Source organism: Neofelis nebulosa, chromosome 6 (genome assembly GCF_028018385.1).
Source record: "Neofelis nebulosa isolate mNeoNeb1 chromosome 6, mNeoNeb1.pri, whole genome shotgun sequence".
NCBI lineage: Eukaryota > Metazoa > Chordata > Mammalia > Carnivora > Felidae > Neofelis > Neofelis nebulosa.
The window spans coordinates 8,243,085-8,267,754 of record NC_080787.1 but is presented as its reverse complement, the minus strand read 5'-3'; the positions used below and the strand labels follow the sequence as shown (position 1 = coordinate 8,267,754).

The 24,670-nt window shown below is 51.5% G+C and overlaps 1 protein-coding gene and 1 long non-coding RNA gene across 3 annotated transcripts in view; both read right to left on the bottom strand.

The window, feature by feature from the left end:
- Window positions 1-12,769, bottom strand: part of RIPOR2 (RHO family interacting cell polarization regulator 2) — a 234,576-nt gene extending 221,807 nt beyond the window's left edge. For both annotated transcript variants that reach the window (XM_058732823.1, XM_058732833.1), the window contains exon 1: window positions 12,441-12,769. In XM_058732823.1, coding sequence (XP_058588806.1) covers window positions 12,441-12,516 — 76 coding nt within the window. In that variant the 5' untranslated portion in view covers window positions 12,517-12,769. The remainder of the gene's footprint in view (window positions 1-12,440) is intronic.
- LOC131513680 (uncharacterized) lies at window positions 1,311-7,517 on the bottom strand. Its single transcript, XR_009262710.1, has 3 exons — window positions 6,888-7,517; window positions 1,513-1,686; window positions 1,311-1,428 (listed from the first exon to the last, which is right to left on the bottom strand). It is a non-coding gene; the product is annotated as an uncharacterized LOC131513680 (long non-coding RNA).
- Window positions 12,770-24,670: the final 11,901 nt, after the last annotated feature.

Sequence of the window (24,670 nt, the reverse complement as noted above, 5' to 3'; positions counted from 1 at the left end):
GCTCTGTGCTGACACCTCGGAGCCCGGAGCCTGTTTCAGATTCTGTGTCTCCCTCTCTCTCTCTCTCTGCCCCTCCCCCACTCACTATCAAAAAAATGTGTCTATCAAAAAAAGGAATAAACGTTAAAAAAATTTTTTAAAAGGGGACAAAATGAATGTATACTGGCAAAAGAAACCGGTGGTATGACTTTAGAACATGAATTCCCCTGCGATGTCTTTGAACCGGTGACCTTCGCGGCATAGCGGAGGTCACAGTGGTCTTCAATGCAAGACTATGACAATTTTAAAGAGAGCAAATGGGGGGACGTCGGTAGGTATATTAAACAAGAGGAAGCCCTTTAAGAGCTTTTTGATAAGTTATATGTATTTTTATAATAAACTGTGTTTACCATAAAGAATAAAACTGTAAAGGTACGCCCTAATGCGCGTTGTATCGTTGTGCAAGCTGACGAAACATTTTCACACGCACCGTCGTCCCGAGTGATCGGGACCCCAGCGAGCAGGGGATGCCGCCCGCCCGCTTGGCAGGTGAGCCCGCAGAGGCTAAAGCGCACAGTGTCACCGGGGGAGCGGCCGGCTGCCGCCGGGGGAAGGGTTGGAGCTCTTCGGGGAAGCCCGAACGCCTCCCCAAGGTCAGAAGGGAAAGTGTGGGGGGCGACCTTGATGGGAGGGGTGGCTTACCGGGTGCTGGCGCTGCACGAGCCCTGGGGGGCACAGAACCGGAGGTGTGTGCAGCCCAGGGAGGGGGTCACCGGTTTGGGGACGGCCTCTTACACACGGTGACCCAGGAGCGGCTGGAGTTGGGAGGCCCCGGTGGGTCTGGAGGAAGGCATCCTCTGGCGAGCCCCAGGGGAGTCTGCGACTCTGTGCTGGGGAGGAAAGGGGCCCCCAGGGTGGGCCACCGCATCCTGGGGCCATGGGAGTTGCCCTCACCCGCCCTATTCCTCCCTTCAGCTCAGCCTCTGCACAGATGTGGGGAAACACAGTGTCAGAAGCCACCAGCAGGATGGGAACCGACTGAACAAGTAGGGAGAGGCGACTTTCAGGGGTCAACAGATAGCCAAGCAGGACTGGCACCCTGGAGGAGGCAGCCCTGGTCGCGGAGGGTGAACGGAGCCGGCCTGACTTCTCCCAGTTCTGGAGGGGGCGCAGGGGTCCCGGGTGGTCCGGTTGCGGTCTCAGTGGTCCCGACCACCCTTGTCTGGCATAGAAAAGAAACGGGGACTCAGGATAGACGTTCCATCACGATGTGAACATTCTGTTAGTGTTTTCCTTGCATCTCTCAGATTCCCGAGCCTCTGGCACAGCTCTGGAGACGCGGTTCGCAGGGGATACCGCACGTCCCTTCCTCTGCGGTCAGACAGTGGGGTTCCGGAGTCGGCCTCTGGGGGACACCCGCAGCTGCGTGCATTTCATCTGGGCCCAGACCTTGAGACGTGGGGAGACACGGTAAGGTGAATTTCCGGAACAGGCAGAAACGGGCCGGACTGAGCGTCAGTGAAAGTGACTCACGCAGCAGCTGGCCTGGTGCCCGGCGCGGGTCCCTTCCGGAGGAGGGAGCGGTGTCCCCTCGTGTTCCCTTCTCTCTGAGCCTTCGTCCCCACGCGAGCGAAAGGGCGTAATACAGATCTTTCTAGCTGACAGGGTAGCTGGGAGTCCGAAGCGGGAGGATGCAGGGGGAAGCACCTGGACCCACAGAAGTGTGAGATTTGGGTCATTGCCATGAGGTTGACACACTGGGACCCGTCCCCTGGGCCACGCCAGCGTCAGGAGGCTGCGGAGAGCAGTGGGTTTGGTCTGGTGTGGGAGGAGGCGAGGCAAGGCGCTGAGAGCTGGGCCGTGTCCCAGGCCGAGGGGGCAAACGCCGGAGGCACTGGGGTGACCCGAGGCGCAGGGCACTGGAAGGGAGCACTGAGAAAAGCCGGTGCCCAAGAGCCCCAGGGCGGGAAAGGATGGCTGGACACCGACAGGCTACGTGCTCTGAGCGGCTTCTCACAGTTGACCCGAGGGGAGACCTGGAAACGAGTCCCGCGGCCGTGGTGGGGACGTCATGGGCCCCCACATCACAGATGACACAGAAATGCCGCTGAAGGCGAAGAGAATCTGTAGTCTCACCTGAGGACTGGGTTTCTCATCTTACAAAACCAAGCAGCTTTGTTTTAACTGTGAGGTTAAATTCAACTTTGATCCAATGTGATTTAACTTCTATTTAGAAGGAAATCGAGTTGTTGTCCTTTGGGGGAATTATAACTATGTCTGGGCTAGTCTTTTAAAAGCTGAATTAGGGGCGCCTGGGTGGCTCTGTCTGTTAACTGTCCAACTACAGCTCAGGTCATGATCTTACGGTTCATGGGTTCGAGCCCCGCATCGGGCTCTGTGCTGACAGCTCGGAGCCTGGAGCCTGCTTCCGATTCTGTGTCTCCCTCTCTCTCTGCCCCTCCCGTGCTCGTGCTCGTGCTCATGCTCCATCTCTCTCTTTCAAAAATAAACAAACATTAAAAAAAAATAAAAGCTGGATGAAAAGCTGAAAGCTAACCTACATGATTTCCTTGAGAACTCAAGACATTCCTTCACTCTTTTCCTTCTGGGCGCAGGATTTATTTGCTCTTGATGCAAAACACAACATTTTAACTCAAATTAGGGAGAAAAAATGGAGAGGGGTAACAGGGCAGCCAGAAAGCTCCTGGACCCCAGTAGGACTCCTGGGGTCCCTGTAACTGTCTCTTACTCTCCGGGGCCAGGACAACCATGCCCCGGCCTCTGCTCTCCAATGTCGGTCTGACTCTGGGTCTCACCCTGGGCAAAGCGATATACAGCTTCTACAGCCACATACAGTGTCATAGAAAAAAGAATGTAGCGTTGACAACTTGTGTGACACATTCTGAACTGTAATCATTTCCTACTGATTGAATATAGTACCCGAGAAGGTCCCACTGATGTTCCCAGAGTGTAGATGAGGCGTCGTGGGACTCCAGAGGGGTTCATTGTCCCTGATTTGCTTAGAGCTTCCCCTGAGAGGGGAACAGGTATATGAAGACCATTGAGATCTTGGGCGTTGTCCACACTGATGTCTACCCATGTAGCCCATGTAGCCCTTGGGGACTGTCTACCTATGTGTTTTAAAGTTTATTTATTCATTCTTAGAGAGAGTGTGTATGTGTGTGCAGGGAGGGGCAGAGAGAGAGGAGAGAGAGAATCCCAAGAAAGCTCCATGCTGTGCTGTTAGCACAAAGCCGGATGCCGGGCTCACACCCGTGAACCACGAGATCATGACCTGAGCTGAAATCAAGAGTCAGACACTTAACCGACGGAGCCACCCAGGCACCCGTGCCCATGCTTTTTGCCTAGAGACCTTGTCACCTGCAAATGATCCTACCCTATACAAATACGCCCAATAATGGGATACTACTCTGTAATGAAGGACAAACATTCACGCAACAACATGGGGGAACCTCAAACCTGTTAAGCTAAGTGAAAGAACCCAGACTCAAACGACTACAGACTGGAGGAGTCCATTTATAAACTATTCTGGAAAAGGCAAAACCATAAGGCAGGAAGCAGATCGCCGGCTGACAAGGTCTAGGGAGGGGCTTGACAACAAAGGAGTAGGAGGGAAGGTTGGGGGGTGGAACGTCTAGATCTTGCTTGTTGAGGTGGCTGTACAGCCCCAGATGTTGTCAACACTGATGGGACTATATACCAAGAAGTAAAAGTACTCTCTATAAAAAGACACTCTGCAAATTATGCCTCAATGGATTTGACCAAAAAGAAATGTTTTTAAAGAACCATTGACCAAGAATGGGTGACACAGATGTTGAAGTGAAGAGTCAGTCATGAAAAAAATAAGATGTATTGATGGATTTATAGGGGAATGTATGGACGGCTAGATAGGAGATAAAGCGAGTCCAGCGAAACTCAGTGGCAGAATCCAGGGGGTAGTTGTATATAGATGCTCCCACTACAATTCTTTCAACTTTTCTGTATGTGAAAATTGTTGCCAATGAAATCTTGGAACACATTTAAAGAACACATATCCTTCATGATTGGTACCATTTAGAGGGGGCTTGCAAGCCCACAAAATCCCTTCCATGCCATGGCCTCTGATGGGCTCAAAAGAGCATATTTTCTGATCTTTTGAAGCCATGCTGATGGAAGTAAAGCTTCCCCTTGTCCAGAGGGGAAGTCTCTCGAGGTTCTTTGCAGGCTCCTTTACATGTGTTTACTTGTTTTCCTTTCACACAACGTTAGCAAGTGAATCCTCTAGGCTTTGTGTCACTTGCTCGGAAATTGAAGGATTGGATTAATTTGACTCTATGGATAACAAGTCCTCGGGGAAAGAAACTTTGGGCGGCAGAAATTCAGAGTCAGCAAATATCCCAGACCCTGTTTTTTCGGGATCTTGCCCGGCTATGCAGTGCACGGCCTCCAGCCCTAGATGCCTCTCTCCATTTTGTGACGGGGACAAGTGTCAAACCACCCACTCACAAGCACGAGAACACCTCTGGTGCCTTGGAAACCGGGCACCATGGGACCAGCCCGCAAGGGGACAGGGAATGGTCTTGTTTCCCAGTCGGCATTCATTTTGGCGGGGGTTGCAAAGATTCACTCTTCCGGGAGCATGTGGGGACTAGTTCCACCCTACATTACCATGTGGGGACAGTGGGGGCAGTGTGGCAAAGCTACAGAGTCCCAGACTCCAGGCGAGGTGAATAGTTAAGTGGACACTCCAGTCCACATCCAATACAATCCCCTTTTACAATTATGGTCTTTATGTGTGTGCGTGTATTTGAGTGAATCAGATTAGATATACTCAAACTGCCCGAACCCTGCAAACCTTCGTGTGCATTTATTTGGCCGTATGAACCCCGTCTAAAGAAATTCAAGGCTGCTGATGGACACAGAAAGGTATGCAAGTTAGGTGGCTACATGAGACGAGCAAGTTGCAGAACAGATCCGAGAAAACAATATGTTTAGTATGTTTTAGTCCAAGAAATGAGAACACTATGCTGTATGGTCGTGGGCTGGGGGGGGGGGGGGGGCGGGTTCTAGATGACTTCCCCCCCCCCCTTATGTGTTTGTATATTGCTTGATTCTTGCACCACAGAGACGTGATGGTTTTGTATCAGCTCAAAACGGAATGAAGATGTTTGTTTTCTAGCGTTACTGCCCAAGCTCGTGGTCTTCACAGCCTTGACAACTGGCGTGTGTGTACATGCACACACACACACACACACACACGCACACACATTCATATGGACTTAAACAATTTCCGATCTTGCTGTTTCTGAGGAAAACCCGGCACGCACAAAGTGGGTGATGTTTGGCTCACATATTTCAAGATGGTTTTCGTCTCCTGGAACCCTCCTCCCCCTGCCCCCACCCCCAACTTAATACGCTAGCTTCACGTTACCCAGAAAATGTGCTCTTTTGCTAATTTTCTGCTTTTAAGCAGAGACCAAGTTGTTATTCTAGTGAGTAACTTTTGGGCTCTTTTTATCTGTCTACAAACAACCAATCTGAGAATAAAAGGCTTTGGGATCTGTCACCAAGCCCTGAGTTCTCTAATCCCTCTGCAGTTTTCTGCCTTTCTTTCTTTTTCTTTCTTTTTCTTTCTTTCTTTCTTTTCTTTCAAATTTGTGTTCATTGTAGTAGTGTTTCTTCTTCCTCTCCTTCCCTTTTCCCTCCACACCCTCTCTTTTGTCCGCCCTTGGCTGAACACAGCTAAAATATCTGTCCAGATCAATGTACATACAAAGAGAGCACTTTTTCAACCAACAGAACCCCCTTGAATTATTCAAAGTATCTCCCTTTCTCGTGTTTCCCGTCCTTTTTTTCCCTTGACAGTAGGAGCTGGAATGAGGCATTTGGCAATAGCACTCCCAGACTCAGTCATTAAGGCAGAAGAAGGGTGAACCTTCTAGAGAAGCAATTACTCTTCTGGACCATGAGAAAATAGGTAACGCCACGTTTGAAGGTATATAAAGGACTCGTACATCAGTGGGAATGCGAGGGTCCCTAAACAAGATACAGCTGAATCCTCTGAAACTGGCAGGACTGTGGGGTAAACAAGATGTGGGACTGGGGGGAGACTCGGACCTGGGGGGGGCAGGGGGGGGGGCAGCCTGCCTGTTGTCTGAGCTGAGGCTGTTAATGGACAATTTTAGCAGGTGGATAAAATGGAGCCTAGAAGAATGTGTAACTTAGGGATTGCAGGGAATATTCTAAAAGGCATCTTTCTTCAGTTTTTGTACTTGGGGCGCCCCCTCATTTACCGGCTCCCAAATCTTTAAGCTTACGGCTTTACAGCAAACAGACACCACCACAGGGATTCTCGGGTGGGGAGATGGACCAGAGAGGCCCAGCCCGCAGCGGTAGCAATGCCGGAAGGAACAGACACTCAGGGCGATTCCGATGGCATCAGGGCAGCAGCCTGGCGGGTACGAGGCAGCAACGTGGCTTCTGCTCCTCTGGGATGTTTGAGTGTCTGTGCGCTGAGAAGCCAGCTCGGGGCTTCCCCAGGCCAGACTCCCAGGGGAGGGGGCGCAGGGAAACGTGAGAGTGTCCAGGCCCAGCCCGGCCAGCAAGCAGGGAGCCAGTGCCGAAAGCCGATAGTAAGCGGGCCTGCTCTGTAAGCTGACGCTGGATCTCAGGCAGGCAGGGGCCATCTGCGCAGTGGTGGCCCCGTGGGGACAGAGGCTGCCAGGAAAGGCGCCCCGCGCACCTTCCGTAGGCCTCTCTGGCTCCCCGGGACCTGCCCGGGGCCTCGGCCCTCGGCCTGAGCTCCATTGGAGCCACCTGTTATTTAGAAGAGACTCCGAGAGCTTTCTAGGGACCAGAGTGCTCCCCAAAGCCACGCGGGGTGAGGAGGAACCGCAAGGAGTTCTTACCTCCTTGTGCGGAACTGCACGTCCAGGACAGCCACGGACGGGAGAGCCCTCCTTCGAAATCTCGCCCGCGCTCCCAGACACGGTCCTGAAGTCTCCCCGCTGCCCGCAGGCCCCCAGCCGCCCCGTCACAAAGAAGAATGCCACCCACTGAGCCAGGAGAACGGGCAGAGGAGCAGACCTGACAGCCGAGTCACGTTACCCCTGGGAAGGAAGTCGCCAGTGGTATCTCTGAGCAGCATCCCTAATCTCAACCGTGTATCAGCTTTGTCACTGCTGTCTTCCCAGGGACCCAGGGAGCTGTCACTGGGGTCCGCGAGGGTGCCATTCTGCAGCCTTGTCCATCAAAGTTCCACCAGACGGGGAGGCAAAACCTCTGGAGGACACGAACAAGACGTCCTCGGGCTGTGTCATCTGGATGTTTTTACTGGTACGGAGAACGGCCTGGGGATCCACCGTTGGGGAAAACGCCGGGTTTTCCAGAAGAAAGGAGTTGTCACACCCCCAGAGGCCAGAGTGGTTTTCCTGGGCGCGGCTGGACCCTCCCGCCTGCGGTGGTGCCCAGGGCTGGACGTGCGGGCGGGTGACGCCAAGGCTCAGGAAGAAGGGCCACCTTCCCCAATGCAACATTTACCCCCCCAACCGCCCAAAAGCACTGGTGGCCCCGCTGCACTGTCCCACATGTCACTGTCACCACTTGTGTCCTCTCAGATGCCAGCAGCCACCACGGCCATGTACCAGGCACGGTGCAAGGAGGGGACACAAGTCATGTCTTTTAACCTCCCCAATAGCACCGTGAGGCTGGTATTGTAACATCATCGTAACAGCCATGTTGCGGTCAAGGAGGCGGGCACCAGGGAGGTACAGGGACCCCCCACAGGCCAGTAGCTAAGAAGTCTCCCTGCTGTCAGAGCGTTACCCTTGCCAGGGGTCCCGTCCCTCAGTGTCCCCTAACTGTGGCAGAGTAAAGGAAAGGCAGGCTCACGGCCAGCCCAGACGCTGCTGTCCTCGTTCAGAAAGTCCAGGCGTCCATTGAGCTATTGGTCACACCCCTCTTTACCTGGGGGTCTCAGGTAGGCAGCCTGGCAAGGTTTCCGGGGTGTCAGAAGAGCCCCTCTTCAGCCTGCCCACCATCGTGGATTTGGGCCTTTCTCTGGTGGCCCCTCATAAAATGTAAATATCCCAGGGGCACCTGGGCGGCTCAGTCGGGTGGGTTTCTGACTTTGGCTCAGGTCACGATCTCGTGGTTTGTGGGTTCGAGCCCAGAGTCAGGCTCTGTGCTGACAGCTCAGAGCCTGGAGCCTGCTTCGGATTCTGTGTCTCCCTCTCTCTGCCCCTCCCCAGCTCATGCTCTGTCTCAAAAATGAATAAACATTAAAAAAATTTTTTTTAGGGGCATCTGGGTGGCTCAGTCGGTTGAGCGTCCGACTTCGGCTCAGGTCACGATCTCACAGTTTGTGGGTTCGAGCCCCACGTCGGGCTCTGCTGTCGAGCTGTGCTGACAGCTCGGAGCCCGGAGTCTGCTTCGGGTTCTGTGTCTCCCTCTCTCTCTCTCTCTGCTCCTCCCCTGCTCACACTCGGTCTCTCTCTCAAAAATAAAATAAAGATTAAAAAAAAAAATCTAAAAAAATTTTTAATGCAAACATCTCTACGAAGGGTAACATGTTGTAACTCTCATACCTTGGTACCATTATGTGGCACGCCACCCTACTACAGACCGTAAACATCTCATTACAGACACCGGGAGTGAAAAGCAGCAGCCAGGGGTAGTAAGGGAAGGTGGCCTTCGGGAGTCATTGCTTTAATAAGAATACAATTTTGCTTGAACTCAAGCCTTTACTGAGTATTCTAGGTGCCGGGCATTTTGCGGAGTTATAGGCCTGTCCTAATGTCTGCAATTTACTTTAAAATACTTTGGCAGGAAGTAGATAAAGCGAATATGGCAACATGGTAACGATTGTTAAGTTTAGGTGATGGGTGTATGGGATTCGTTATATTATTTTCTCTACTTCTCTGTATCGTTGAAAATTTTCATAAGAAGAAGAAAAACAAAGCTTTCCAGTCGCTCAGAATCCATCTTCTACCACAAGGATGACAGGTTCTGTGGTAAGCATAATTCTAAGATGGCCCCTGACTCCTGACCCTGGCACACATGCTCTGTGTGATTCCCTGATCTCCAGTGTGGGAAAGACCTGGAATATGATGAGATTTTACTTCCATGACTAAGTTATATGGGCAAAGAAGGATTTTACAGATGTAATTAAGATCCCTGATCCCTGATTTTGAACTAATCAAAAGGAGATTGTCCTGGGTGGGCCTGGCCTAATCAGGAGAACTCTTTGCAGGAGAGATTACACGCAGTACCCAGATACTCTCTAGTTGACCTTAAGAAAACAGAACTGCCATGGTGGAGAGAGGGCCCTGTGGGTAGCCTTTTCTTGCTGAGGGCCTCAGTCCTACCACAAGGAACTAAATTCTGCCAACAACCGTTGAGTTTGGAAGGAGACTCTGAGCCTCAGAGGGTTCAGCAGTTATGGCTGACACACCGACCACAGCATTGGCTGACCCTGAGTAGACCCAGCTGATTCGTGCCTAGTCTCCTGACCGATGGAAACCGTGAGGTAATAAATGGGTATTGTTTGAAGACAATAAGCTTGTGGTAACTAGCTACAAAGCAACAGAATACAAATACAGGTTTTTGCTGTTGAGGCAGGTCTAATTGATGCGAAATAGTACTGGGTTGGAAAGGATTCCAAGACTGGGCCTGGCTTCCCTGGGTGAGGAGAATGGTGGTCGATTAGCAATGCCTGCATGGGCACGGGGGTGCAGAGTTGATTAGCAACGCCTGCATGGGCACGGGGGTGGAGAGTTGATTAGCAACGCCTGCATGGGCACGGGGGTGCAGAGTTGATTAGCAACGCCTGCATGGGCACGGGGGTGCAGAGTTGATTAGCAACGCCTGCATGGGCACGGGGGTGCAGAGTTGATTAGCAACGCCTGCATGGGCACCGGGGTGCAGAGTTGATTAGCAACGCCTGCATGGGCACGGGGGTGCAGAGTTGATTAGCAACGCCTGCATGGGCACGGGGGTGCAGAGTTGATTAGCAACGCCTGCATGGGCACGGGGGTGCAGAGTTGATTAGCAATGCCTGCATGGGCACGGGGGTGCAGAGTTGATTAGCAACGCCTGCATGGGCACCGGGGTGCAGAGTTGATTAGCAACGCCTGCATGGGCACGGGGGTGCAGAGTTGATTAGCAACGCCTGCATGGGCACGGGGGTGCAGAGTTGATTAGCAACGCCTGCATGGGCACGGGGGTGCAGAGTTGATTAGCAATGCCTGCATGGGCACGGGGGTGCAGAGTTGATTAGCAATGCCTGCATGGGCACGGAAGTGCACAGTGGTGGCATGTGTATCTCCTATTGCCATTCAAGGTCCCTTTGTGAATTTGGGGGAAAAGGTTATTAACTTATTTTTTCTCAGTAACAGAATCACCCCGAGGGTTACTCTTGGGTGTCTGAGTCAGAGGGGATGCTGACCTGTGAGAAAAGCCTCAGAGAAAGGGGACAGAAAAAGTTATCAAAGACCGAGTTTAGCAACTGCAAAACAATGTCTAGGGCCAGCCTTGTAGGCTGGTGTTTGCAGTGAGAAACTTCTCCATTGTTCTCGCTTCAGCGTCCTCACTCTTTTCCCCTTTCCATGGCCTCTACTCCTCGGCCTCCAAACATGCACAGGTGTTCCATGAGTTGGCAAAGTCCACCCCAGGCAAAGTCACTTGATCTGCTGCTGATTCTGACTCACACTGACTCTCTAACACGGCGGGCCTCTTGACCACTCTGGAGGAATGTCAGAAACCCACCCCCCACCTTCCTCAGACGCTTATGCCAAAGAGGTCGGGACCAGCCTGCTTAATGTCAAACCTGGATTAAGCATTTGTTAACACCTCATTGTTTCGTATTAAAACCATGCAGAAACCTTCTCCAAAGTCCAGGCGTTAGTCCCATAATTTAAGTACGATCGCTGTCATGAAACCGGCCCTCCTCCCAAGTTCTTGCCGGTGGAGGGCAGGCTGCCCCACCCCCACCCCCACCCCATCGCTATGCAACAGCACAGATCATACTCGACCCTTTCTCAGCGACACGCCCCACACCGGAGGTCTTGTCCGAAATCGGCGGGACCACAGCTCTTTCCCCCACGGACACAGAATGAAGGCTCGCAAAAGCCAGAGTCTGAACTCGAGAAGTTCAGGTGAAAGACGCAGAGGAGTAGGAAAGTTGCTAACGGCTGTTCCATTATATTCAAGATTCTGCTGCGTGCGATTCCTTGCACGTGGGGTGCTATTTGAAACCCAAGCAGCCCAGCTGGGCCCCCCACGCTAACACATCGGCACCGTTTGCTATTTACCCTCCCAAACCCCTCATTCCTCTTAATTCAACCGTCCTCACCGGGGGCTCCTAACACGTGAGAAAGTCTCGCCGACATCTAATGAGGCTGAAACAGCACCGTGTGATGGGCCTTTAGCGAGAGCGACACCCAGCCCTTAAACCGGGGCCCGGGGGTCCACAGTGGTCACACTCCGTGTCACGGCCTACTGTCCGCTGGTGAGTATGTAAAGAGTTAGCGGCTCGTGTTTAGACTCGAGGGCTTGGACTGAGAAAGTAGCGTGTTTTTGTTTTCTGGAAAAGTCAGGAAACCTGGCCACGTGGGCCTCCGCTCGTTCCTCATGAAAACAACGTGACGACAATATGGTGCCCTCTTATGGGGGGCACACGTGTTCCCCATTTACCACAGTCTCTACCGTTCCCCGGTGCCTCTTCAGGCCGAGGCCGGAAGTCACTGAAGCTCGTCATCATGGCTTTGCTGTTGTTTTTCTCATGACAGACACGAGCGCTGTGAAAACAGCCCTTGACCCACTCACGTACCTCAGCAGCCTAGCCCCTCGATTTGAACTTGCTGACACGTGGGGTTAAATGACCCTCCCCGGCAACAGACACACACCAGTATGGTACGTATTGGGGGGTGATGGTCCCGGCACATATTAGGAACGCTCTTTCTTTCTCAGATTACTTCAACACTGAACTCTCCCTTTTGGTTAGCGTTTCTGTCAACTCAAGGGGAACCTCAGTGAGAGTCTGAAAATTTAGGAAACACACGACTGGTCCTTTAACGGAAATGTGACTCACCCGAGTCTCACCCGCTCTAGCTACCTGCCCGTGTGAGCGGACATCTGGCGCCTGGCCTCCCCCCCCCCCCCCCCCCCCGTAGAAAACGAAAGTTCCAATTCACACAACCCCTTGACTGGTGTCAATACTCATTTGTAGTTTCCATCTAGATGCAGAAATAAAGAGAGAGGCCCTCTCTCACCTGCTACTTGAAACAAGGCATATTTTGTTACCTCTAATTAGGAGGCAGCTACAGGAAGGAAGGGGGAAGGAGGGGAGGGGGACGACTAAGGTCTTGGCGAGAGGGTGCCCTGGACGAGGAGGGGGCAGGGAGGGGTGCGGAGGGGAGGCCAGCACAGAGGAGGGGCGCAGGCCACACCCTTGGGACACTCACGGTTGAGCTGCCTTCTCCGGATCCTGTCCCTCCATGGCCTGCTTCTGACCCAGTGTAATCGTGAAGGTAGCACCATGGTCCCGGCCTGAGCCTTCTACAACCTTCTCATGGCAGGGAGCAAAAGGGCGCCGGGGGATACGGAAGCCAAGTCCACTTGTATCAAAGAAAAAAAAAAAAGCACCCCAAACACAAACCGTCTTCTCTTTTTTGTATCTGAGGCTTCCGTTGACTTCTTTATCTTCTAACTTGCTTTTTCCTTTCCTTCCCTTCGCTCCCCGCTGGCCCGAAGGCGGCTGCCGGGCCGCGGGGCCGAGCCTCTCCCGGCCTCCTGTGCCATGTTTTATGCATGAAGATGATGGGGCGGTAATTTATTCTAGAGGAGCTCCTGTGTCCGCCCCGCGTCACAGCAGCCGGGCGCTGGCTGGGGGAGGGCAGGTGGCGGGTCCGCGGGAAGGACGGGCTCCCGCTCTGCAGGCAGGATTGCGGAGCGGGGTGGGGGCCGGGGCCCTCACACCTTGGGGCACTGATTTATGGGTCTCTGGCACCAGGCACAGGGCGGATGAACAGCACATAGTTGGTGAATGGATGCACGGTCCCGTGATAACCGACGTGAGGACTTCTTTGTGCCCCCGGGAGCCCTTTGCTCCAGTTAAGCTGCTGGCCCCCTGCCTGCTCGAACCTTCCCGCCCGTGTCTCTCCCTGTACTCCCCCACCCCCTCCCCACTGGAAATCTTGTTTTCCTGTGAAGCATTCCTGAGCCCACATTGACGGGGCCAGCCCCCGTGCACCTGTGCCCCTCACGGTCCTCTGGCCCGTGGCCAGACGGCCCTCATCCGTCAGAGCTCTTCTCCGTTCGCTGGTTTGTTTTAACGCGCGTGTCCGAAAGGGAGGCAGCTTCTTGGTGGCCGGAAGTATAGTCCTTTCCCCGAGCTGCCGCGTGCCGCGGTGCGCATGGGAAACTGGTGGCATGAAGGAGTGGCTGGGACAGCCGGCCTCCCCGATCTCCGTAGCCCCTCCTCAGACCACCCTGAATGAAGACACAGTGTAAGGAAATACACTGTGTGGGTGATAAAAACGCAGCCTCACGCGGGGCCCGCAGGTGCGGCCCCTCTAAACAGATGGCTTTCTGGAACAGCCCTCACGCAGACGTGGCAGAGCCTCGCCCGGGAGGGAAGCTCTCCCTGATTGCCCTTCCGGACGCCCTGTCACGTTGCCGCACACAGCCTACCGTCAGTGGTCAAGGCCTTAGGAACAGCCTTGCCGTGAGGCCGGGATCGGGAAAAGTGACACTCAGGTGCCCGGACTGAGCCCAAGAGAATCCACCAGCTGGCTGAAGGCAGGGTCCCTGGCATCTCTTCGGTGTCTCTCGCGGGCCACAAGCTGGGGGGACAAGTGACTGTGGACAGATCGGAGTCGGGAGGGCTGGAGCGGCCCCCAGCCAGAGCTGTGGCATGGGCACGGCTTACTCCCAGAAAGGAAATGACCCACAGACCTCCCCAGGGTTGTAAAGACGCAGTGAGATAAAGTAACTCTAGGGGTGGCAGCACATTGGACCACTCCCGGGGAGCTCAGTGGCTCTGGGCCCGGTGGGGCATAGAGTACCTTCCGAAATGTCTGGGTGCAAACTTCGGTAGCCTGCTGGCTAGCTTCGTGCCTTGAACATCACTGTGCCTCAGTTTCTTCATCTGTAAAGTGGGGAGAAGAATGACAGCCGCTGCCTTCGGGTTATGCTGACGTCATGAGTCGATACACGCAAAGGACTTAGATTGTGCTCAGCATAAAAGCATTGCTCCTGGTTGTCAGCGTCTACTGTTAATTAGCAATGTGATTTCACAAAAGGGGGCAAATTCCCTGGGCCTTTGTTTCCTTAGCTGCAAAATGGGGCGCGGGGTGAGGGGGGGGCGGGAGCTGGGGTATATTATGTCAAGAATCTGGAGTATTAGTTTCCTATTGCTGCTTTAATTTATCACCACAAATTTAAAAGGACACCAATATCTTACAGTTGGGGAGGTCCAAGTCTGGAATGGGTCTCACCAGGCGGAACGCGGGGCTGGGTTCCTTCTGGAGGCCCTAGGGGGACGATCTGTTCCTTGATTCCAGGGGCCTCTGGGGGCAGCTGGTTGTCCTCGAATCTACATCCAGGGGTCTCTGTGAGCCTGGGGGATCACCACCCCAGGGCCCTTTACACCAAACATAGTGACTTGGTTAACGAGGGTCGGGGTGGCTTGGCTGGTCTACACAATCACCGCCGGGCCCTGGTGGGTCTGTATCTCGAGCTTCGTTTTCCAAAGCAGGGTGGAGGGTGGAGAACAAGATTTGCACAAAAACCTATGTAAGGTAGCCACTGAGAAGGTTTTATTGGCTGTTGCAAGGGGACACAATCCCCTAGAATGACGAACGCAGGACGAGAAAACCAGGAAGCCTAGGAAAGGACGTTCTCACAGTCTTGTCTGCCCTTGACCTCCACAATCATTCGCTGCAACACGTCTCTGCTCTTCCTGCCACTAACGGTAAATCAGATCGGGTGGCCGCCAACCAGGCAAATGAGAGAGGAGAGGATGCTCCCTTCTGCCATCTTGGTTCACCATTGGCTCTTCAAAGTCTGTGCCCACAATGAACTTGAACCTACAGTATGTGATACAAAATGAAGCACTTTTTTTTTTCTTTTTTCTTTTTTTTGCAGTCGGTATCAGATCTTCTTTCCTCCTCCTGAGGCCACACATTTCCTCAGGCCTGTGCTGCCTGAGTCACTGCTTTTCTGATGCACATAATTTACAACAGCAGATGAGGGAGAACAGCGGGCCAGGGGGGCGGAAAGTACAGTTAGGTCTAAAATGAGAGGCAGTTGAAAAGTTTGCATTTCCTCTTCTCTTGTGCATTGAAATACAAATCATACCAGTTGATTCCTGATAATCACGGAGAGACTGGTGGGAGGGGGGGCGGAGCCAGAAGCAGAGGACTTTCCATCATTCTTGCCAGTTCTTTCCTGTCACGTTGGCCGTGCTGTGGGCCCACGGCTCATACCGAATGGTTCCCCTTTCTGACTCCTCAAGCTTTCCCTTTTCTTTCACTGAGCACACATTTGTAAACGGTGGGAATAAGTGTCTGTGGAGAGTGTCACCCTCCCAGGAGACATTCTCCTTTGCGCTACGGGTCGAATCTCAATTTCTGACTCTCCTCTAGGCTCGTGCTGCTATTAAACTTTCATCGGTTGCAGGATTTCATGGCCAAACAGATTCTGCCAGGAGCAATATGTTTAAAAGAACATGAAAAAAAAAAGGGGCATAATTATGAGATCCTTTCTTCATTCTCCCTTCAACTCATTTTCAATAGATGGAGACTAGATGCTAGGTTCAGGAGAAAGCCCACCAGCGGGTTTATTTCTACTTTAAAACAGTCCTGGGGAGAAACAGACTTTCAAGGCCTCAGTGGAGAATGGAAACCACTGAGCTAAGGCACATAGTGCTACTTTTAAAGCCAACCACTGAGGAAAACTTGGTATTATTTTTAAATAAAAGCTTATCAAACACCAGGAGGAAAGAACAGCACAGCACGGTATTTATTTCTCTCCCGCCACAAACACACATTAAAAAGGACATAGGGCTCAGCTTATTCCCTGGAACCGGGAAGGGAGCGGGAGCCAGGTCCTGGCTGTGGCTTTCTGGCTGGCTATCAACCCACATTGACGGAGTGCTTACCAAGAAATAGGCTTTGTGTTGCATGCTTTGAGTAGATATATGCTTTTGTTTAATCTCCCCCATGTTCTTATTAATAAGTAGCTACAGTAATCTCAATTTTTTAATATTTATTTATTTTTGAGAGAGAGAGAGACAGAGCATGAGTGGGGAGGGGCAGAGAGAGTAAGGGAGACACAGAATCCGAAGCAGGCTCCAGGCTCTGAGCTGTCAGCCCAGAGCCTGATGTGGGACTCGAACTCCCAAACCGTGAGATCATGACCTCAGCCGAAGTTGGCCGCTCAACCGATTGAGCCACCCAGGCACCCCGCTTCTCTTCTGTTTACCCCAAAGTAAAAATGAAGAATCAGAACCTCCCAGAACTTCGGAGCTGCAGAGAACTCGGGGATCACTGCCCGACCCCTTCACATCACGGGAGGGGGAGCAGAGACTTAGAAATGTCTCCTCAGTGGCACCAAACCAGTTAGTTCCTGAGGCAATCTTAATACCCCATTGTTCCTTCCACGTTCACAAGCCATCACAAGCCTGACTTCTCGCGTATGAAATGCATGCATTGTCGGCAATGTTTTGAACATTATGTTTTATGTGTGAGCAAACAGCATCGCAAGAACTGCATTTTATTTATTTATTTTTTTTCCAATATATGAAATTTATTGTCAAATTGGTTTCCATACAACACCCAGTGCTCATCCCAAAAGGTGCCCTCCTCAATACCCATCACCCACCCTCCCCTCCCTCCCACCCCCCCATCAACCCTCAGTTTGTTCTCAGTTTTTAAGAGTTTCTTATGCTTTGGCTCTCTCCCACTCTAACCTCTTTGTTTTTTCCTTCCCCTCCCCCATGGGTTTCTGTTAAGTTTCTCAGGATCCACATAAGAGTGAAAACATATGGTATCTGTCTTTCTCTGTATGGCTTATTTCACTTAGCATCACACTCCCCAGTTCCATCCACGTTGCTACAAAGGGCCATATTTCGTTCTTTCTCATTGCCAGGTAGTACTCCATTGTGTATATAAACCACAATTTCTTTATCCATTCGTCAGTTGATGGACATTTAGGCTCTTTCCATCATTTGGCTATTGCTGAGAGTGCTGCTATAAACATTGGGGTACAAGTGCCCCTATGCATCAGTACTCCTGTATCCCTTGGGTAAATTCCTAGCAGTGCTATTGCTGGGTCATAGGGTAGGTCTATTTTTAATTTTCTGAGGACCCTCCACACTGCTTTCCAGAGTGGCTGTACCAATTTGCATTCCCACCAACAGTGCAATTCTAAAATTCATATGGAACCACAAAAGGCCCCGAATAGCCAAAGTAATTTTGAAGAAGAAGACCAAAGCGGGAGGCATCACAATCCCAGACTTTAGCCTCTACTACAAAACTGTCATCATCAAGACAGCATGGTATTGGCACAAAAACAGACACATAGACCAATGGAATAAAATAGAAACCCCAGAACTAGACCCACAAACGTATGGCCAACTAATCTTTGACAAAGCAGGAAAGAACATCCAATGGAAAAAAGACAGTCTCTTTAACAAATGGTGCTGGGAGAACTGGACAGCAACATGCAGAAGGTTGAAACTAGACCGCTTTCTCACACCATCCACAAAAATAAACTCAAAATGGATAAAGGACCTGAAAGTGAGACAGGAAACCATGAAAACCCTAGAGGAGAAAGCAGGAAAAGACCTCTCTGACCTCGGCCGTAGCAATCTCTTACTCGACACATCCCCAAAGGCAAGGGAATTAAAAGCAAAAATGAACTACTGGGACCTTATGAAGATAAAAAGCTTCTGCACAGCAAAGGAAACAACCAACAAAACTAAAAGGCAACCAACGGAATGGGAAAAGATATTTGCAAATGACATATCAGACAAAGGGCTAGTATCCAAACTCTATAAAGAGCTCACCAAGAACTGCATTTTAAAATGGTGCTATGATGGGGCGCCTGGGTGGCTCAGTCGCTTGGGCATTGGACTTCAGCTCAGGCCATGATCTCACAGCTCGTGGGTCCGAGCCCCCTGTCAGGCTCTGTGCTGACACCTCGGAGCCTGGAGCCTGCTTCAGATTCTGCGTCTCCCTCTCTCTCTGCCCCTCCCTTGCTCATGCGCTCTCTCTCTCTCTCTCTCTCTCTCTCTCTCTCTCTCAAAAATAAAATAAAAACATAAAAAAACATTTTTTTAATGGTGCTATGAAACCAGAGCTTCCCAAAGGTTTCACGCATGTGGTTCCCAGAGGGATACTCATCTGGGGGCACGTATATTTTTATACATTTTTAGGATGGAAAGGGAAGAGAGTGGAGCGAGATAAGGAACACAGTGAGGGATGGTCTCTCCTTGATGTCTCCGCCGAGGGTCCTGGACCCACAAGAATCTGGGCGCCTGCTTGAGGGCAGTTGTCCAAGCAGCCTGGAGGTGTTGACTTCACTAGGTTAATCCGATTCAGATTTTTTAGATGTTGTCGGCACTGGCCATATAAAGATGAACAATACGTGGGTTTGCTCCGGAGGACCTAAAGTCCCGGGGGGAATGAGGACCGATTCACAAATCACTCCATTACTGGATCCGACACGGTGGGGTTGGAGCAGGCCCCGTGGAGCCATTTGGGAGCCCAGATGATAAAGAAATGATTCCAACAGGAAGGGGGCATCCTGGGCAGGTTTGGGGAGGCGGCAGCATCCGAGCTACGCCCTGAAAGACTGGGGGATGTCAAGGCGGGGAGAGGAATGAGAAAAAAGGCCTCGCAGGCCCAAGACTCATGTGCACAAAGGCTGGCGGAGGGGGGTGGGGGGAGTGGGGGGTAAACGCCAGGGAGCCCTGGAAGGAGGGGAGGTCCGGGGCAGGGAGAGTAGCCTGATGGGGTGGCGGGAGGCCCCACGGGGGGCGGGGGGAAGACAGACCCTCCTAGTCCAGAAGGAAGGGGACTTGTTATTCATCCAGGGCCTCCCTCATCACTGGGGTGTCTGGCCTTGTCCTCAGGAGTCCGTGGGTCTCACGCCTCCTCTCTTCACCACGCTACCTGGACAAAGAAGAATCAGAGATGCCCATGGATGCCGCAGGGTGTGGCCCCGCAGGGACGCCAAATAAGGTGGTCTCGAGAGCCCAGAAGCTGCCCCTTGGCGTCTCAGAGAGGGTGGGCAAGGGCCTTCGTGGAGTCATCTTGTCCCAAGCTGTGGGGTTGAGGTCCAGGGGCTGAGAAGGCACCCAGGGAAGACCGTCTCTGGGAACTGTGTCATACCAAGCAAAACCTCAACAGAAAACTAGAAATCAGAAAGGAAAGCTGTTAACGTACAAGGCAGAAGAAACACTTGCTGAAACACTTTGGGTTACCTGGCCGACATATTTAAAAGTGAAACAAACGTTGAAAATCTAAAAGATGTAAGCATTTACTGAGGGCTCGGTACGTGCCAGACGTCACGCCAAATGATTTGGGGGCATTATCTCCTACAACCCTGGAGAGCCTGATTATAACCAGAAATTCGCTGGGTGAGAGTAAAGTCTACACCGAAGGGGTTAGTTGGTTGATGGCAAAGGTTAGCGTCATCGAGTTGGGACAACCCGTTCATCCTGGGTTGCCAGAGGCTTTGCCGGTTTCGGCACCACAAACCTCACGTCCGCGGAACCCCCGGTCCTGGGTGAACTGGGATGGCTGACTGAGCAGAGTCTCTCTCTCCTCTTTTTGGGTTTATGCGTGGAGAGGACTGGACAGCTGGGCCCCTTCTCCCCAGGACGACATTGGATGAATACTGCCAAACTCCAATTTCTGTATCTTACTGTTCTAGGTCCTCACCCTGTGCCTTCCTCCTACATCTGCTGCCATAGGTTCATCTTGAGATGGTGAAGCAGAACTATGATCGTTCCCTCTTCCAGGTGCCTTCCTGCGCCATGGTGGCGGGCAGGTGCCAGCATGGGGCACACTCACCTGCCTCTAGAGCTCCTCCGGTGACTTACATCCATCAGGCAGGTGCACCGATGTGAGTCTCGAAGGAGCGAATGGGCAAAAGCAGTTGTTGGCCTTGTGTCAGGAGAACGGACTGTCTGGCAAGCAGGTCGACCCAGAAGCTTCCTGATCATGGCAGAGGCATGGTGCTTCCGGGGCCTTAGGCGGCCCCGGAAGTTTAGACAGTGTACCCTGAGTCCTTGCAATGATATTATGAGCTGTCGGTAACCATTCCTAAAGCTCCTTTTGCATAAATTAGCCAGAGGATTCTGTAGTTTGCAACCCAAATACCACAGACAGAGATGGTAATTTGGATGCCATTACCAACCTCTTCACAGCAGCCTCCTGGAGTTGCTGTATTGGAAGGAATTCTGAGGCCTCGTCCAGGCTCAGTGAGAACACCCACTCTGCTGGATTGAGGCCACCGTTATGGCCCCGGAGAGAGAAGAATTACAGTTGTGCCAGACTGTGGTTAAGGCGATTGACAGAAACATGTCTTTCTTCTTTGGTTTTACAACCATACCGTCATGCGTAAGGTGCCTTCTGCTAAGGTGTTGACGTTGTAAGTTTAACTCTGGAAATCCGAAATTTTAGACATATTTCTTTACACTTAGTTTTTTTTTTTTTTTATTATTTTTAAAACTAAAAATTCAACATTTTTTATTTATTTTTGGGACAGAGAGAGACAGAGCATGAACGGGGGAGGGGCAGAGAGAGGGAGACACAGAATCGGAAACAGGCTCCAGGCTCCGAGCCATCGGCCCAGAGCCTGACGCGGGGCTCGAACTCACGGACCGCGAGATCGTGACCTGGCTGAAGTCGGACGCTTAACCGACTGCGCCACCCAGGCGCCCCTACACTTAGTTTTTAGAAGTATAAGCTACGTTTGTCTCTGACGTCGAGGGTTGAATGATTGTTGATTGAAGTTCTTGAAGAATGGGAATGTTCTCTTGAAAATTTCTTGCTCCGCCAAGATAAAGGAGATTCAGAATATTTACGTTCTAGTATACATTTTCACTATATATGCCTCTCTATATTATAGTAGGTATGTATTACATTTAAGGAGTAGGATAATCAATGTGGCTAGAAAGAAGGAATTAAGATCTTGCTCGAGTTTAAATATGTATGTATGTATTCTATTTCTTACAACTTGCCTTTACTATTCATAGTTTAAAATAAAATTTTGTTGAATCCTCCATAAAGGCTGTAATGTGTGCTGGTGATAGGAAATTACATTTGTTGCATTGGCTGTAGAACATGACTATTATAGGAGACAGAATCTTCTTAAACCGTAAACGAAGTTAGCAGCCTTATGCTATCTTCTCTTCCACTATGTATATCTCTCAGGTTCTCTTGTTGGACAGAGAGGGCATCCACTGGCCCCTCTTACAGGTGGAGAAAGAAAATAAAGCCACTCTGCCTGAATCCACAACACAAAGCATGATCTCTTTGACAATTCCTAGAGTTTGGGGTTCCTCATGGTCTCTCCCTTGTCCCACGTCCACCTGAAAGGGCTCGTCCCCTGGGGGGTTTTCTCTCCAAGGGGGACTTTTACTTTCCAACTCAGAGGTGACAAAGTTAAGGCTGTAGTGAGGACAGTAGAGGCCATCCAGCCACTACTGTCTCATCACCCAGGCACGACCTGTTCTGACACCTGTTGCCACAAGTTGAACAGACCTTTTTTTTTTTTTTTTAATTTTAAAGAGAAAGGAAAAGAGTTTTTTCTTTGACCCCAAGTTAAGACAACTGCCCGGGATACACAGTCTTTACAAAAAAAGAGACCATTGTAGGGAAGGAACTTTTGGTGCCGGGTTATATATGTTTGTTTGTTTTACATAAAGAGTTACAAATCATCATGACGAAAGACATTCCAGAAAGTTACAGACTTTATCTTAGTGTTTTTAGTGTGTGCAGAGCTGTAGGACTCTAATCTTATGGGAACCAGGGAGGTTTGTTTTCTTATCTTTATGTTTGGAATGCTCCGTTTTGGTTATTTATTTTTTTTTAACGAAGCAGATGTACAAGTGTGCTCCGGGCAGAAATAGAGCCCCGGCTTTGAGGTCTTGCCGAGTCATTCCGACCTTGATAAATGTCAAAGTATAGCTTCCCTGGGAGCCCAGGAGCAGAACCCACCAACATGGAAAGTTGAAAATTTCCTTTATCGCACCCAAGAGTCCAACCTGGGTGAGACGCCTGTGCACAGCCAATCTGAGGCATGAGGCCAGGAAAGGGAACTTTTGGAGTTGGAAAGAGCTGGAAACAAACTTTGGTTCCTCTCTCCTTTCATCAAGAGCAGGTGTCCTTCCAAGGGTCTCCTTGTTGCAAACATAGCAATTCACTGTAAACACAACCCGAGTGTGGTTCTTTTAAAGCAAGGGGAAGGTATTTATTATAAGATGCTAGGACAGGGGTGTCTAGGTAGCTCGGTGGGTTAAGTGCCTGACTCGTGATTTTGGCTCAGGTCATGATCTCACTGTTTGAGGTTGAGCCCCACGCCAGGCTCTGCACTGACAGCATGGGATTCTTGGGATCTTCCCTCTTACTCTCTCTCGGGCTCTCCCCTGCTCATGTGTGTGTTCGCTCTCTCTCAAAATAAATAAACTTTAAAAAAAAGATGATAGGACAAACGTTTCAGGCAGGTGTGTGAGGGTGAGGACCACCACTGAGAACCCTGATGGCAGTGAATCAGACTCTGCCTGGCCTTGACTTACCACAAAGTCTAATCCGGGCTTCTGGGTGCTGGGGTGCCCTCCTGGCCCTGTGGGCAGCCCATGGCTCTGGAGAACTGAATCCCGAAGACTGAATCCTGACTGCACCCCTGGAAGCTGCCTGACCCTGGCTAAGCCACTTGAGACATGAGCGCCCTCGACCTTGGATGGGAACAGCTTTCGCGCCTCCTCCTCCGGGTTGCGGTGAGGACCGGATGAGCTCATCCTGTGAAAACAGTACCTGGTGCGCAGCCAGCACTTAATATTTATTAGCTATTAATCTGGTCGGACGCTTTTCTTTCTCCCCGTGGATCGGTTTCCTCTGCTTCACTGGGCCTGCGTCCAAGCTCGGCCACCCCATGATGGCGACCCCACTGGTAAGTCCGCACCACCCCAATCCGGGCCAACAGCCGGACTGAATGTGATTCCCTCAAGTCTCCAAACCACAATCTCAGCAGAAAGCAGAAAGAAGCTTCTTGATGGGCTGCGGTCAGGGAGGCGAATGAACTCAGCTGTGGAAGGTTGAATTGTGTGCACGCGGGAGTCAGGGCGGAGAGCGGAGGTGGTAGAAAGAAGGGGCGTCTTTATGGCTGGTTAATCTTCCCCAAAGGGGTGAGCCCAGCAGCCCTGCATTTTGTGGTCTTTCGTGATAAGCCTTTCATGAGCAGTCTTGGGCCCATCCCAGATACAGCGTGTCCTTTAACCACATCTGTGTGTGGGTTTCCCTCCTTTCCCCGCTTTGTGCTTTGGCTCACAATTGCCCTTGATCTACAGTCATTCTGCTCACAAGTGCGGAAAGCCTGGGAGTTTCCCGGCAGAGCCATCCACAACCAGAGACTCCGACTGCTGGTAAGAGAGTCTGAAAGCCCAGCATCCTTGCCCTGGTTGGGGACACAGGTCCCCTGGGTGGCTCAGTCTGTTAAGTGCTGGACTTTGGGTCAGGTTCTGATCTCACGGTTTGTGAGTTTGAGCCCCGAGTCAGGTTCTGTGCTGACAGCTCGGAGCCTGGAGCCTGGTTCGGATTCTGTGTCTCCCCCTCTCTCTGCCCCTCCCCTGCTCGTGCTCTCTCTCTCTCTCAAAAAGAAACATTAAAAAATTTTAAAAATAATAATAAAAAAGTAAGACAATCCCACGGATCCAAAAACGAGCCTGAACTTAGTCGTGAGCCATTAATGAACATAACTGCTGTCCATGTGAAGAAGATTCTTTCAGTCCTCTGGGATTGGATTCTGTTTCTCATCCTTGTAATTCTTCCTGGGTCCCACCCACCGAGAGGGAGCCCCATCTCTCTGCCTTCAGAAAGTGCTCTTCTTTCAAAGAAAACAAGGACAGCCACTCGTATTTAAAAAAAAAAAAAAAAAAAAAGGAAAGAAAAGAGAAGGTTGGTCTGGTATGTGACCTGATCTTGTCTGTTGCCCCCCACCCAACCCAGCACTCGAAGCTGGAAGAGCAGTTTTAACTTTCAGAAAAACAGGCTCTTGCTGCCAAGTGCGGCTGCCTGTCTGAAGCGGGGGACCGGGAGACGGAGGGAGGGTGAGAGACGGTGGTTCTAGACAGGCTGACACCCCAGCTGACGCTCACGTGGGAGCACTCCCCGTCCCTACTGTGCAGGCTGCTGCCACTGGTTTTAAGGGTGGGCCATCCGTGTGGCCTTCCACGAGAAATGTGCTCGCAGGGAGGGGTCCCGCCTCAACAGCCAAGGGGCTCTGTTGGGCTGACAGGTCAGTCCTTGGAGCCGGGCTGGCCTCAGCGCCAGGCAGGCACGACTGTCACGGGTGGGGTGGGCTCTGAGCCAGTCTCTGGTGCCCAGACCTGCGTCCAAGTGCTCCATCCATTTTTGGGGCTGAAGACATGTCTATTGTTAAAAATGCAAGCCTTTCAAGAGAG